The sequence below is a fragment of the Ursus maritimus genome, unplaced genomic scaffold, assembly GCF_017311325.1.
Source record: "Ursus maritimus isolate PB19 unplaced genomic scaffold, ASM1731132v1 scaffold_9, whole genome shotgun sequence".
NCBI classification, from domain to species: Eukaryota; Metazoa; Chordata; class Mammalia; order Carnivora; family Ursidae; genus Ursus; species Ursus maritimus.
The window spans coordinates 75,743,824-75,759,866 of NW_024427107.1; the positions used below are offsets into that span (position 1 = coordinate 75,743,824).

The 16,043-nt window shown below is 48.5% G+C and overlaps 1 protein-coding gene across 1 annotated transcript in view; it reads right to left on the reverse strand.

The window, feature by feature from the left end:
• The window catches only part of FAM135B (family with sequence similarity 135 member B), a 179,489-nt gene that overhangs the window by 122,202 nt on the left and 41,244 nt on the right, over nucleotides 1-16,043 (reverse strand). The window contains exon 2 of the mRNA XM_008684168.2: nucleotides 14,411-14,490. Within this exon, the coding sequence (XP_008682390.1) occupies nucleotides 14,411-14,490 (80 nt within the window). The remainder of the gene's footprint in view (nucleotides 1-14,410; nucleotides 14,491-16,043) is intronic.

Sequence of the window (16,043 nt, forward strand, 5' to 3'; positions counted from 1 at the left end):
CATACTTTGCAAATGTATAACATTTGTGAAAGAAAATCAATGAAATCAAGAAGCCATTCTGATTGACATGCAAGTTTGGAATCAACAGCTAAGGAGGCACAGGCAAGCTTTGCTTTTCCCCTGATTGCATAAGATACAGTATATTTAACATTTACAATAATTACTGTTTATAAGTGTCGGTGTGATAAATGCCTGATTGCTCCTATCCTTTATCCCCAACACTGGCTTTGGTTCTGTTTTTCATTTTAACTCCCAAGATCACTATCTCCCTTGATATTTCAAGAGCCCTGAAACTGATTGGAAGACAAAGGTTCGTCATTGATTTCTGTTGGAAAGTTCTCTCTCTGATTATATCCAACAAATGCTCATGCTCTTCCTCATGAATATTAAAGTCAAATAGGAAGCAAGGGGAGCTCAAAGTAAATGCTGACATTGCATGTGATACAATATAACCATGACCTGGGCTGCCGTCTGTTGTCACATCACGGCGCCAATCTGTGCTGAGCAGCTGCGGCATCTGGGCCTGGCATCCGTGCCCGTCACGTGCGGGAGCCACGGAGGGGGTGTCTGCTGGCACCAGGTCATGTGACCGGACGTGTGCACCTGCTGCGTCCCTCCCACAGTGACGCATGGCTGAAAGATGGCCGGAGAGAAAGGCAAGTCCAGCACGGGCTGATGACGGTGACGAGGATGACAGCAGCTGACATCTGAGACCCCCCCTTGGGGACTCGTGTTACCTAACTGAACCTTCGACGTGACTCTGGGAGGGAGGTTCTGCCCCGCTCTCATTTCCGTACAGAGAAACTGAGGCACCAGGTACTTGGTTCACTGTTTCAAAGAGGTGGAACCAGGATTCAGACCCAGATAGACTGGAGTAGACTGAGATAATAACACAAACATTTCATTCGCTGCCTCTTTTATGAAAGTTTAAAATATTTAAGTAGTAGAATTGGGATGGCATATGCAATGTCCTTTAAGCCCATCCACGGAACATGGGCCGGGCAGCCCTGCAGGCCTGGTTTGTCACGACTCTGACAGTGCTCCTGTGCATGACTGGTGGATTCTGGGGGTGCACAGGGAGGAGGGTCAGTGAGGAGGCTGAGCCCACGAAAGAAGAATGGGAACCTGAGCCATAGCTATGTCATGAGGTGTGGAGGGGCCCCAAGAGAGCCAAGAAGGAGAAAGTCCCAACTGATGGAACTTGAAATCTGATTCAGTGTAGCGGTGACAGCGGGGGAGGGATTCAAGGTGAAGTGCAGACCCTCTTGCTGGACATGCTGGGTGGCAGGGCCATTTCTCAACATAGCTGATGTTTTCCTTCAGCTGCTGTTTGTTACAGGTCCTGTTTCCAGCACTAAGGGGGGAGGAGGGGCCACACCTGTAGGGGTGTAATGAGTTAAGTACGTTCCCATACACAAAATATTTAAAATATTCTATTTCCTGGCGCATAGAAGGCACTCAGTAATGATTTACTAAAAGTGGGCATTACCGTTACATCTTAGAGAAGATACCGACAATAAATGAGGATATGATAAAATCAGCTGAAGTTGTCTGAAGAAAACTAAAGCAGAATAGGGAACTGAGTGACAACGGGAAATCTAGTCAGAAACCTAAGGCAAGAGGCCTGTCTGAGGAGGTGCCATCGAGCTGACACCGAAACAGCAAGCCAGAATCCAGGTGGAGGGAACCGCAAGTCCAGGAGCTCGAGCTGGGAATGGGCTTGGTGCATCCAGGGAAAAGTACGAGGGCTGGGGCGGAGGGGCAGCAGATGAGTGGGAGGGGCAAGTCCCGGATCAGATCAAACGGCACCAACCAGCACCTGCCAGTGAGTTTGTATTTTGCTCCAAGGTATACAAGAAGTGATACAATGTTGTAGGTAAGAGCCAGACTGCCTGGGATGGGATCCTGACCCCACCGCTCCCCAGGGGTTTCCGTCAGTATTTCCACCTGGAAAATGGGGATGACAACAGTACCTCCCCTCTAGAGTTGTTGTGAAGAAGTGAATATTTGCAAAGAGCGGGAGCAGTGCCCGGAGCCTATCAAGCATTAATTATATATAATTAATATATATATTATATTATATATAGATAATATAAATATTAGTTTATAGCTAATATAAACATTAGCTGCCACTGCTGCTCCCCACTGTCCCCACCATCCTCGTCATCATCATCTGTGGATTCTGAGCAGGGAACTAACACCATCTGAATTATCCACAAGTAAAAATTAGTCCTCTGGCTTCTGTGAGCAGGTTATAAAGGTCGGCCTTTGGCAGTGGTGACCTGACCCGTGGGAGTGCTGGAGAGGGACACTGCATTGCTCAGAGATGGAAGCTGTGGCTGACGGTTCTGCGCGTGGAGATTTCAACCTTCCCCCGAGGATATGTACATGCTGGGTCAAGGTAAGTCAAGTCTTTACAGCCTACTGCCCACCCAAAGTGGATGTACTATTACCAAAAAGGTAAAAGAAGAATGCAACGTTGAAAAACAAAACTCTCGGGCTCTTCCTTCAAGAGCATTCTGAGTAAAAGCACACTTGAGAGGCAGTGCATTCCTCCTGGCTTCTCCCTTGACATGGGCCCAATTAGCTAACAAGACGAAATGGGAAATGCGGTTTCTGCAATGGCCCAAATACAATATAAATACAAAAAAAGTAAGAGGAGCATTTTCTGTTAATTTTCCTGCATGAGAAAACTTTTAACATGAATCCCATCCTCTTGTCTCTGGCTGTCTTTGGAAAGAAGGGACATGTTGGACAGACGCACTGAAAGCCAATTTGTGGGAATTCCTGATCTAGTAAACCCCACTCTCCAGGACACCCCGGGTCTGGTTTAAAATGTATCTCGTTCAAATTGCCTGCCTCTGTGGGAGAATTTTGCTCTGTACCATTGTCCCAAGTAATATTTTCCTAATTTATTTACTGGGCACATATAAATAGGGCAATGAATCAGAGGCACTCTATAAAACTGAGAGTACCTTTGAATCTTGCTCTTTCAGGAAATAAAAATGGCTCACAGTACAATGTAACTGTTCAGACACTGAGCTGGGAACTTTATGTCTACCAATGGATTTAATGTAGCCAATTACCCAACTTCAGTTATTTACATAAAACATGGATGATTTTTACTATATCCCCAGACTACCTCTACTGGCATTACTTAACATTTGTTTGCAAAAATTTGTTCTGCTTTAAAATTTAACTTAAAGGGAAATCGGCATCATTCTTTTAAATAAAAACAAAGCCGTTGTTGCTTTCTAGGAGAGATTGGTGGAACGTATGAGTCACAATGGAGTAAGCATGGCTCGGGGACTCTGTTTACAGTGGAGTGGGGATGGAACCCAGGCACGTCCACACCAGTTGGGAAATGGACTTTTGACTTTGGACAACCGCAGCTTAGCTCCATCCTGGAAAACATCCTGGTCCTCGGGACTGAGCAATAAGGGTAACATATCCTAGAAAACATCTCACACTTTGGACTGAAACAGAGATCATGCAACGCTGTTAACTAAACAGCCAATCACGTGACAGTTTTAATACTGTCAGAACCAATCGTGAGTCTTTCAAACACTTTATGGAAGCTTGCATCTCTTTGCCTTCAAAACCCTGCCTCCTGCCTACAGCTCAGAGCATGCCGGACTTCGGCTGTCTCTGCATCTCCCAGATTGCAATCCCTAAGACCCCAAATAAACGCATACAGTGATTTTGCAGCATGTCTTTCCTCCTTTAGCAAAACAAATCAGTGTCATTAAAGTCTAGCCAGATACTCCTGACAATGGGGGTGATTCTGCCCCTGCTCTCCTTGCTACAAAAAAAGGAAAATTAGCAAAGGTTTATTATCCTAAAACACATTTTTTTTCTTGAATTAAACACAGCCTTGAAAGAAAACGGAAAATGAAGACAGTTTTCTATAGGGATTACGCCTCAGGACCATTATCTCACAGGTCTGCCATCTTCATCTTGATTCCCGGCAGTCTCAGGGCAAAGGCCGCTAGTGACAGAGGACGAATCAAAGGCTCTTCTTTCCCAGAGACAAACCTAGAATGGTGCCCACCTCAAAGGCCGCTCTTCTCGGCGTCTCTGTTTCTCAGGTGGGGCCTGAGAAATAAATCCTAGTAAACGAGATATAGGAACCCCACTAGCCCCACCACTGATCCCGGGAAAAGGAAGGGACTGCACACCCTCCCTGCGCTTCTCCTCTCCCCACAGCCTGTGGCTCGCATGCCACGGCCAGAACTTCAGGAGTCAGCCTGGACCCTAAGGGGGTCTCGATAGTGGAGGCTGCTTGTCAGGAAGAGGAAGCAGGAGACAGCCGGAGCTCAGGGTCTGGCGGCCACGTGACGACACCGTGCCAGTGTGGTCTGCCCGCATCTGGAGTTTAATGCGAGTGAAAAGTCATCTTACATCTGGCTTAACACCTGATGTGCCACGTCTGCGTCACTCACAATCCCATACGATTACTAGCCAATATCCGTGTTAACACCACACTGCGGGGAAGGCCGACTTCAGCCTTTAAGCGTGCTGTGAGGTACAAATTATGATCCTCACCCTACAGATAAAAGACCTGAAATTTGGGAAGATCAAGTGACTTGCCCGGAGGCACAAAGCCCATAAGAGACTGAGCTGAGATGTGAGTCCAGCTTTCTCTGCCTTCAAAGGCCCTTAGAACCCCACTATTCGGTCTCTGGCACAAGGCCCAATTTGTCCTACTGGCATGGTTGAAACTTAGTTCTTAAAATAAATGTGGAAATAGAAAGTTTCACTTTTTTATTATTGAAATGGCCACTGATTCAACTTGTCCAGTGAATCTGGACCATGCCCCGTATGTAGGACACCGGCCCATCAGCTGGGGCTGCCTTATGGCTTGGCCACCATTGTCAGGATGCCTGGAGTCTCCAAGCTGCCCAAGGGCCTAATGGTTGAGATTAAAGCAAAAAAATGGGGGGTGCCTGGGTGGCACAGCGGTTGGGCGTCTGCCTTCGGCTCAGGGCGTGATCCCGACGTTATGGGATCGAGCCCCACATCAGGCTCCTCCGCTATGAGCCTGCTTCTTCCTCTCCCACTCCCCCTGCTTGTGTTCCCTCTCTCGCTAGCTGTCTCTATCTCTGTCAAACAAATAAATAAAATCTTTAAAAAAAAAAAAAAGCAAAAGAATGGGATTCGACATATAAACACTTCATTAAATTTCCTTGAAATAATACATTGGGCACATTTAGTCTTTATAAATGTTACAGTGCATTTGCAAAGACCTTAAAGGGAGACTGTCTTACTTTGCAACATTTCATCTAAGTATGAAGAAAAATCACAACAGTTCACAAATAGTTATTTGGAACGAATTAATTTTAAAACCAAAATTTAGGGGCACCTGGTGGCTCATTTAAGTGTCTGACTCTTAATTTCGGCTCAGGTCATTATCTCAGGGTCATGAGATCAAGCCCCATGTCGGGGTCCACGCTGAGTGTGGAGCCTGCTTGGGATTCTCTCTCCCTCTCCCTCGGCCCCTCTCCCCCCAGGTTGTACACACACACTCTCTCTCTTTCTCTAAATAAAAAATAATAAATAAAATAAAAACAAATTTTACAGAACACAATGTGTATTCAACGTGGGAAATTGGTACATTTCCACATCTCCTAGGAAGTGAAGGGGGTCACCAAAAGTCAGAGCGCCTGGGGCCAACCAGCCGGAGGTTCTAAAGTTGCTCTCAAGACCCAGTGTGGGGGGTGCAGAATCTCCCTCAGCAGGAATTTGGCCTTGAGAATGCTCCCCCTCCCTCTATTCCAGGGGTTCTGATATACGTATCCATGATCCCTTGGATTAAAAAAAAAAAAAAACCCACATGTCACGGGGCACAGACTCCCTCATTTTCACTGTGGAAATACTGGCCAGGACAGACTTGATCATTCTTCATGGTGGAGACAGAGCCCTGGGCCCAGCTGGGCCGCATGTCCGGGCGAGTCTGGACCGCAGAGAGTGAGGGTCCCCGCTATTCATGGCGGTCACAATTTCATGTGCTCAACCACTGCGGCTAGCTCAGAAACAAATACTTCTTTGATGATTATACCTTTTCCATCAGCACCAGGTGAAAATGCACCTGTGGGCAGGTCAAGAATGAGGACCCTCTGCCAAGCAGGTCCACCCTCAGGGAACCGGTCCCTTATGTTAAGGTGGTAAGACTTCAGCATTTCTTCACCTAGCTCTAATTCACTGAGCAGAGAAGATGAAACCATCCAATTATCTGCCATTAGGATCAACTTATTAGCTACAATTACAGAATTCCAAGGTTCTCACAGAGTACCAAGTTCATCTTGTGTGTCCATGTCAATTTCCTCTCTGATACTTTCTCTGCTTCCCATCTCATGTCACTTTTAGAGTGGACTTAGGAGGGGTGAGAGGGGGCATCTAGAAACTGGATCCCTCAGGGATCCCGCAGGGTGCGGTCCCCACACTTGGAGGCCTGAGGGGGTCCCTCCCCTCCCAGACATCTCCCTCATGGATACTCCCAATTCCACACAACTTGGTTCATTCTTAGACTCTCAGATACCATGTGGCCAAATCAGAAAGAGGTTGTCTTGCCTCTTGGACACTTCACTGTTTTCCAAATAATCATTTTTTTTTTAAAACAACAGCTTAATGACTATTAATTGAGAACAGAAACAGCAGTCTTCTCCATTGGGATGCTTCCTCCCTGTATTGCTGAGCCTTCGAGAGCTCCCTATGTTTTTTTTAACTGCATGGAATTCAGCTTCTTTTCTTTCTTTCTTTGGTCCACATTCCATTCCCTGATCTTTCATTCATTAATTCAATAAACGTACAGGGAACACCAACTATGTTCCAGGCATGGTGATAGGCACCAGGAAGTTAGAACAGAATAAAGCAACATGGTCCCAGGGTTTTAAGCATCATCCTCTTCATGGAAGATTTGCTTACATCCCTGAATATCCTCCCCCCACACACAAATGCAGTAAAAAGCGACCTCATTTTCATAAGACTAGAATGACTAGGAATCAACATACACTATCTTATAATATTGTCTTCATTGCCAAGGTCTCAAACCATGATGGAAATCCCAGCTGGGAACCTACCTCCAGTGATGGGAAGTTCACCCGGGAAGGCAACATGGTGGGGGGGGGGTGGCCTCTGGGAGTTCTGAGAGCTCTGGGGACAGCACAGGGCATGCAGGAAACACTCAAGGAGCATTTACAGAATAAGCAAAACCCCATCAGGGCTACTGTTTCAGTCCATATAGATTTCACCCGTGTCTGACTCTGGCTTCTTCAATAAAATTAAAAAGATCCAGAATGTATTGAGCGCTTAAGATGTCAATCTCCCTTTCATAATATTCACATTGTCAATTCTCAGGACTCCATGAAGAAGGATGAGGAGGATGGCTCCCATTTTACAGAAGAGGAAGGTGAGGCCCAGGGAGGGCAGCAGCAGGTTCCAGGTCAGCCGGTGTGAGTCGGACCCAGCCGGCTGGTCCGCAGCACGTGTGTGTAGTGCCCTAGCCCGACGCTGTTCTCTCCCCGGCCCCCAGGGAAGGCTACTCTGAAGCTTGTGTCCCATTGTCTCTGCCACGTGCATCAGGGGTCCCTCACTTACCCCCACCTTTCTCTCCGGTGCCCGTCCCTAACTCATGCTGGCCAGGGGCAAGCTGCCCCCACACACGCAGGTGCGGGCTGGTGGCGCTGCTGCCTGGGGGAGGAGCCTCACTCCGTGTGGGGGAAACAGCAGGTGCAGCTGTGCTGACGCCAGGTGGGCTGAGGCCCTGAGGACCTGCTGGGGGGCTTTCCTTGCTCTCTGAACACAAAGAGATTAGCCCCGACGACCCCAGGCCAGAAGCCAGGACCCCTGGAGGTCAGGTGTGCCTGACGGAGTCAGACCTGGCAAGAGAGCACAGAGGCCCTGGCGGGGAAGCTGCCCAAGCCCTGAGCAGCCAGGCCTCTCTCCTCCTAGGCCCGCATCATTCTCTCTGTCATTGTCACTCAGCCCCTCGGTCCCCCCAGCACCACGCCAGAGCCCCGAGAGAGCAGGGTCTGCCAGCAGGCTCTGCTTCAACAGCCTCACACGGCCGACTTTCAGAAACGGGTTTGAGGCTGAGTGTCTCCACAGAATGCACACCTACTCCGGGGTGGACGGGGAGATTATTCCTGCCACACGTGGTGGGCAGCTGAAGCAAGGAGCCCGTGAGCTGGTGTGTGTGCACGTGGGGGCTCCTGGTGTATCCAGGCACGTTCCCTGATCCCCAAAGCAGCCCTATGGGGTTGTTTCTATCACTATTACTCCGTTTACAGAGGGGGCTACGCACAGCGGCTCCTGGCACAGGGTCACAAGGAACCCAGGTGAACTCAGGTCTGGTTAACTTCACACTCCACTTTCTATAATACAACTAACTGTTGTACAATTTCTAATGGTTTCTGGATACAGTTGATAAAGCAGCAGACCTAGAGACAAGGGCTCATGGGCTGGTGACTTACTATGGATGTGCTCCGGTGAGAGCAGCACGGGGAACACGGGGCAGGGAAAGGCGGGGGAGGCAGACATGGGTGCATTTCAGCAAAGGTCCCCCAAGAAGGGGACCGGCCTGATCCTGCAGGGGACTCTGGAATATGAGTAACATCTCAGCTTGTCCCATCGTGAGACAAGGCACGGGGCTTCCCTGTCCCTGTACTAAGAATCATGGGTGCGGGCAGGGGTTGGAACGGCTGTGAGGGGCAGTGGGATTCAGAGGCTCGGGCAAGTTCCAATCTTGAACAAAGTGCTTCCAGCAACCTGGGGAAGTCCTCCAAAGCCAAGTTGCAGGTGTGGGGAATGAGAACACGCTGAAATGGTGTGGGAGAAGCACAACAATGGGGGAGGTACGCGTGTGTGTGTGTGTGTGTGTGTGCAGTTGTGAGAAGGACGCTCAGATGGGTAACTGGTAATTTCGATGCGGGGGGACCTCTCCCTCCCAGAAGCTGCATCAGTTCCTTCTGCCAGTCTCCTGGACCCAAGGGGGAGGGAGGGAGGGACAGGCATTCAGAGTGGAAGGAACAGCAAGAGCAGAGGCAGAGACAGAGCAGATTGAAGAGAGCTTCCCAAGGACAGCCCTGCTGGTCAAGCAGGCTTAAAGATGCCATCTCAAGGACAAAGGAGGGGCGACACCGGGCTTGGCCCAGTAACAGCTGGGTTACAGGGCCACCTGGCAGAGAAGACTCCTGCCTGTCCAGGCGGTCAAAAGTGAGGGACCTGGGCTTCAGTGTTTCTGAGCTGACTGCTGCTCTCAGAAGCCAAACAGGTGAGAGAACATGGCTCAAATCTGGGCTTCACCAGAGACATCCTTCTGACAGCCCCGAGCAGCGCTCTTCTCTGACCCCAGGTGGGTACTCAGAGCCTGGGAGCGCGACTGTTATACCTGCTTAGTATTCTCCATGAAAACAGGCATATTTGATATTTAGGTGCACTTTAATGGACCCTGAAAAGAAATTATATTGATTCATTTAAAGAATAAATGCCCCCCCCCGCCGTCCCCTACATGGTGAAATTCTTAAATGCTTCTACTTAATGGAAATCACCTCTCAAAGCGTTACTAAAACTAATCGTGGTAATTTCTATACATTTCCACGATTTCCCGTGCTATCTTCTCTCTGGCTTTGATGAGCCGTGATGAGAGGATGCCTTTTCTGTTGCCCTCTCTGACTTCAGTGGTCACCCCTCCCCCACCACAGGGGAATGTTTTCTAACATCTCCAGGGAGGAAGAGATGGCAAAATCTATTAAAATAGCACCATCTGGGTGGAAGGGAATCATCACAATTAAGTAGACTTAATATCTATTCACAGGCACGGACATGCCGAGTACTCGCAGCCCAGACCTCAGGAAAGACGAGGTGACCGTTCTGAGAGACCCACGAAAGGTAAGCAAGGCTGTGAGGCGAGCAAATCACATTTTAAAGTTTCTTACTTCTGGTTTCTCTTCCTGTTACACAGGAAGCCTCACATTTTAAGTGACCAAAATTCATCTCTGTATGTCTCAGGTCCCGGTACTTTGGTTTATAAGAGGCATCTGAAAGGTTTGGGGACAGCCCGGAGATGTCCTGGCCTTGGTGGGTCGTGACAGGATTGCCTGTAATTTATACTTTTCTATTTCTGGTAATGACCAAGACGCCGTGGACTTTAAATTCCCACTGGACACCAGGGTCAAACACCCCCCACTGTTCCCATGGCCATGGAGAATTTGCCCCCTCTGTGCCTTGCCCCCAGTTCCAGGAGCAGATGGGACACCTGTCACCCTGGCTGGGCAGTCAGCCGACTGCACACATGTCTGTTCTGTAATGCTGGGATCTTTCCAGAATGCCCGGGGGACGGTCCCTTCTGAGTTCAGAGCCCATCACAGTCTATTCTATAAGACACGCATTTCACTCAGACAAGAAGAAAACTTCCCCAAATCAATGAAAGGAAACACAGTGGCGTGCAGGTAAGGGCTGCGTCTCACACGGGGAATTATTAATTTTCTCTTATTTACAGAATCTCACCATAAACATCAAGCCCAGAAAATTCAATGAGCAATTGTTTCCCATCTCGAGAAGCAGTATCGAAGTCGTCTGCCTAACTGAAACGATCTCTACATGATGTGGCCACCAGGGGATGGACATGTTGAAGAAGAGAACAAAAATGTCTAATTCTGCCCCTTCATTTATGAGACAACACGTCGCGTTTGAACAGCATTGGGTTTGTGTCTTTGGAGTGTTCTCATTTCATCCAGCCAACCCGCGGCAAGGAAGTCCGAGTGCTTGGTCCGCATGGCGTGCCCCCCCATCCCCGTCCCCCGCAGTGCTTTCTCTTCCTCCGTCGGCCCTGCCACCCCACTTCTTTTTTTTTTTTTTTTAAGATTTTATTTATTTNTCCCGGAACGCCGGGATCACGCCCTGAGCCGAAGGCAGACGCTTTTAACGACTGCGCTACCCAGGCGCCCCCTGCCACCCCACTTCTGTGCTCACCCCTGCACTGCTCAGGCCCCAGTCATCTTGCTACACCTCCCCAGATCATCCTTTCCTACCTTTGCCTGCTGAGCCAACATCTGCTCCCAATTCCAGATCTCACTTGGGACCCCATCTCACCGTCCACCTCTGCTGGACTCGTGGGACACTTCTCTGTCTCCCTCGGAAAACTGCGAGCCCCTCCGATAACCATTGTGTGCACAACAGGGACACTTACTCCAGGCACTTACTCTGTGCCAGACACTGTTCCAGGCATTTCCTTGCATAATTCATTCAATCCTTAACACAAACCCAGAAGGTAGGTACCTCTTACCAGCCCCACTTTGCAGGTGAGGAACCCAAAAATCAATCAATCCATCCATCAATCATATCAAAAACCTTTTCTAAATCTACACAGCAGAGAAGTGTTGAAAGTAGGATTTGAACCTGGAAAGCCCAGAGTCTGTGGCTCTCACCACTACTGAATTCTGTGCTTCTAGACACAGCAAACCTTTTCTGTTTTAGAGATAAATGGAACAAAAGAGCCAAATTAAATCATGTGTCCCTGCAAGACCACTCCACTAATGAATGTCAAAGACATCATTAGGTCCCATGTGCTTTGATGCCTTCTGGTTGTTTCTCAGTATATCCTACCTTATTGTCTAAACATCTATTTTTCTTTCTTTTTGCTTACTTAGAACTACATGCAGGTGATGGAAATCATGCAAACACGACTGTTAAAACCTCTTTCATTGTTCTGCCTGCAGAGGGCGCTCATCAGGGGTGGTGTATATTCCCCTCCCCTTGATGTGGGCTGGCCTTGCACCCGGCCTTGACCAATGCAATGTGGGGAAGAGACCCTGTGCCAGTTCCCAGCCCAGACTGTCAGAGACCTAGAATCTCCTTTCTCCCCTCACTCCCCCTCTTTCTTTCAGTGACCTGAGCCACCATGTGAGAGGCTGGACCACCCGACTGGAAACAAGCTCAGCCGTTCCCTTGAGCAGTCCAGCCATGCCAACCAAGGATCAGACACCTCTGATGTCATGATCTCCGACAACCCACCCTCTCTGCAGAAACCGCAGCAGAAAGCAGCACATGAATGACCTGGCTGAGGCCAGCCAACTCAAAACATCGAGAATAAATCATGGTTTTAAACCACTAAGTTTTTGGCAATGCAGTGATATCTAACTGAAAATAATGCAACTGGAAATTCACCTCGAGTAAGAAATCATGAATGCTATCTCTTGCTCACTCATGGAGCAATCCTTATGGTAATTATTGCTGGCCTCTATGTTAGCATTCCGTCCTAAACAGTATGCTCGTGTATATTCCAAGGGCATAGCAAGTGTACCCCAGTTATCCCTGTGTCAAGTCAGACCAAAGAAGAAGAAAAGCTTTTTTTTTTCCCTCCCCTAAACTGCATTTCATTTGTCTTTGTTTCTGCGTGGAAAGTCTTCCTCTCCCCAAGCCCCTTGCCGGGCTCTGCCGGTGGCTGGATATCCAACAGCCCTCTGGGTCCCCATGGTGGGTGATGGGGACCACCAGCTCCGAGAGAAGGCTCCGCTGGTGAATGAACAGAGCTCAGGCGCTAGAGTCACAGGGAAGGAACTGAGTCCTTGTCAGGTACCTGGGGATGCCTGTGGGCAGGTGGGCTGGGGTGCAGATCCCACCCGATTTCCAGGTCCCAGCTTCATCCCTGAGAATACACCTAGCCCCGCAGACCCGACTATGTGGCCACTCACAGGTCAGACTGACTGGACCCTGACATTGGGCCAGTTTCTCTCCTGGCAATGGACTTGTATCATCTCTGGGACTGTAAAATATCCTTCTCCTTTATAATCTCTAAGACAAGAACACTACAAAGGATGGGTTTTTGTCCTCATTTTGGGGGTGAGGAAATTAAATTTCAAGTTGCCAATGCCTGGGGTCACACAGGAGTTCATGCAATGGCAGGATTCCTACTCCCTCTGCCAATCCCACCAACCGTCTGCTGGCAGAAAGTGGGGTGGAGATGGGGCGCTCCACAGCAGCAGCAGAGCAGGGAACCGCAGGCTTCCGGAATGCACACGGGACATGGGAGACCAGGGGCCCGCCAGTCTCCATTGCCCAGAGAGGAGCAGAGTGGAAGACAAGGAATGCCCTGGAAAGGGGGTGACTTGCCTAGTACTTGACACTTAACTCTGCCCAGAGTCAGAGGAGGAACGGGTGGTTTCCAGCATCTTTCTATTTCTAGACCACAGGCTCTGGTGAACCTACTGCCTGTAAACCACAGCAGTCCTTGATGTCATCCTGTGTGGTCTGAGTAGCCTGCTCTGCCCCACGCCGCCCACGCCTCCTGCAGGTGGAGTTAAGCCAACCACTGCGTCTACACCCCCAGTCTGGCGGTACTTCATTGCATGCAATTCCACTCACCATAATATCACTGCCAATAGTGAAGTGGCCCAATTGCCAGGGAAATTCCAAAAGGAATTCTCTGAAGGGTAGTTATGACCAGAGCTTTCAACTTCACTGGATTTAATGTCTACAATAATCTTTACTACCTCTACTTGTATCGTTAAAGTTAACCAGATTTTCCATAGCTCTGTCTGCATATCTCATTCCTTTCTCTCTCTCCCATCCCTATAGGGTTTTTTTTGTTTTGTTTTTAAAGATTTTATTTATTTGAGAGAGACAGAGAGAGGGAGAATGAGCAGTGGGGAGGGAAAGAGGGAGAGAGAGAGAGAGAGAAGCAGGCTCCCACTGATCAGGAAGTCCACTACGGGGCTCAATACGAGGACCCTGAGATCAGGACCTGAGTCGAAGGTGGAGACTTAACCAACTGAGCCACCCAGACGTCCCCCCTCCATCCCTATGTTTTTCTACCTCATACTGTATGACTGATCTACACATTCTCCCAAATTTATGAATGTAAGTATTTCCTCTTGGTGTCTATCCAAGTAATAAGCTCTATATTTTGGACTCAACACTCTATTACATCAAGCACCTGCTGGGAGTCCCGGATGCCCACTAATACTCAGCCTCCTCCAGGTTAGAACCTGGGCTGTCCTTGGCAATCCTTCTCCCCAAGCTGGGAGTGTTGATTTTGACTCCTCCTTGTGCCTGGGGAGCACAACCACAACTGCCAACTTAATCAGTCCTCTTTAACTAGCTGATTGTCGGGATTGACAACAGGATGCCATTTGCCAGCGTCTTCCTTCCTGACTTGACTGTAGCCAACCCTTCACAGACAGGTTTAACCCTGGGAGAGTGTGTTTTCCTTCAGCCAGGTTCCCCTTGCAACAATGTAGACACAGGGTTACACCAACCGTGGGCCTCCATTTCCAAAATTCACTCATCCAACATTCAACACGATTTACTGAATGTCGCTATGTGCGTTGCACTCTGCTATGCGCTGGCATGTAGTGATAAATGACTGTTTACCAGTGGAAAACAAGTGTCCCACTGCCATCCTCCTGCTCACCTGTCTGCCCAACGATGGAGGCGCTCAGTCTGTGGGGGATCCTTGAGGACACCTTCAAGGTCATTCGGATCTGGTAATACCTAAGGAAAAAACAGAAGACAGGCTGATGAAGATCAGACTTCTTAATGTTGGCTTCTTCTAAAAGTACCTAGACTTACTCCTAAAGACCAAAGGGAACATAGAAGTTTCTAGGCAGTGTGCACAGTCACTTGGCATCGAGGAGAGACAGTGGGAGAGGGATCAGATGGGACCATGATGGAGAAAGGAAGTTGAGTTGAAGTGAGATCACGGAGACACATACAAGTTTGGTGGCAAAGGGGAGAGGGAAAGGGATAGTGGGTTGGCCATATGAATAGGTACATTAAGGGGCATGGCTTTTGTTTAGTCAGGAAAGTCCATCCTACGAGAAAATGGAAGCTTTAATGCCTGGTGCAAAACCCATCCCTAAAACTGAGTTCCTATCATGTTGCGAGACAGACAAACTCTTCCTTTAGAAACAACAGCTGGGTTGCTGAGCCTGGGGGACCTGCCAACCACTCCTCCAACGTATTTCTGTGCCCTTATTTGTAATACATCACTCCCATTTCCAAATTCCATCATTTCAGGACATCGTGCAGGTTCCCACACTATCAGTAACCCTCCTATCTGGCCACTTCCGTCACAGGGCCACAAGCACCTTCTCCACGTCCCTGCCTTTGCAATTTATGGCCCTTCCACTTGCAAACACTCAGGAATACTTCTGGTGTCACACTGTTCTCCCCTTCCACCGATTTCAAGCCTATTGTGAAATGGGATGTGAATAAAACAAAGTGAAATAGAGGTAAAATGAACCATGAACACATCAGTCTCCGCTGGCTCATTGAGCTTATGGCTGGGGGCGACACTGCACTGTGAATATACTAATAGAAGGTTCTGTTGACAGGCTCGTGTTTGTTGTACGTGTGTGTGTGATAAGCAGAGGAGATGTAGAGCAAAGCACCATTGCTAGAGTCACAGCTGGAGTTTGGGTGACATCATTTAGGAGCTGTGTGATTTTGAATACACAACTTCTCTGAACATATGTCTGTATTTGTAAAATGATGATAAAAAAAAAAAGGACCTGCTATGACATCTGCTTCCAGGAAAGATGGAGTAGACATACTTTCCCCATCCTTCCCACCATAACTAAAACCTCCAGACAGCATGTATAGAACAAACAAAAGATTTTTACAGATGAAGAAGAAAGCAAACAGTCTATGGACCTCAAGGTCCAGATAAAGACATGCTGGTGAGTTCTCTGCATTTTCTTTTTGCCTCGTAGACCCCAGAGAGAAGCCAACCACCCAGAAATTCTAATGGGTGCAGGACGACAACAACAAAAAAACCCGCCCCCCCCAAAATGCCTGCTTTTTCTAGTCAAAGGACAGAAAAGGGGCAGCCTAGCAAGATAGAAAACTCTTAGACAGTAGTAGCCGTACACAGCCACGAGACACAAAAATTGTGGCCTCACCTCCACACACACCTGCAAAGAGCAAGTGGGAGCCTCGATGTCCACCACTGCCAAGCTTTACCTAGCACCCTCCTCACCTGGCAAGAGAAGGTCTTTGAGTAGGGAGCCAGATTCAGATTTTCCTACTAATAGATGGTGATGAGA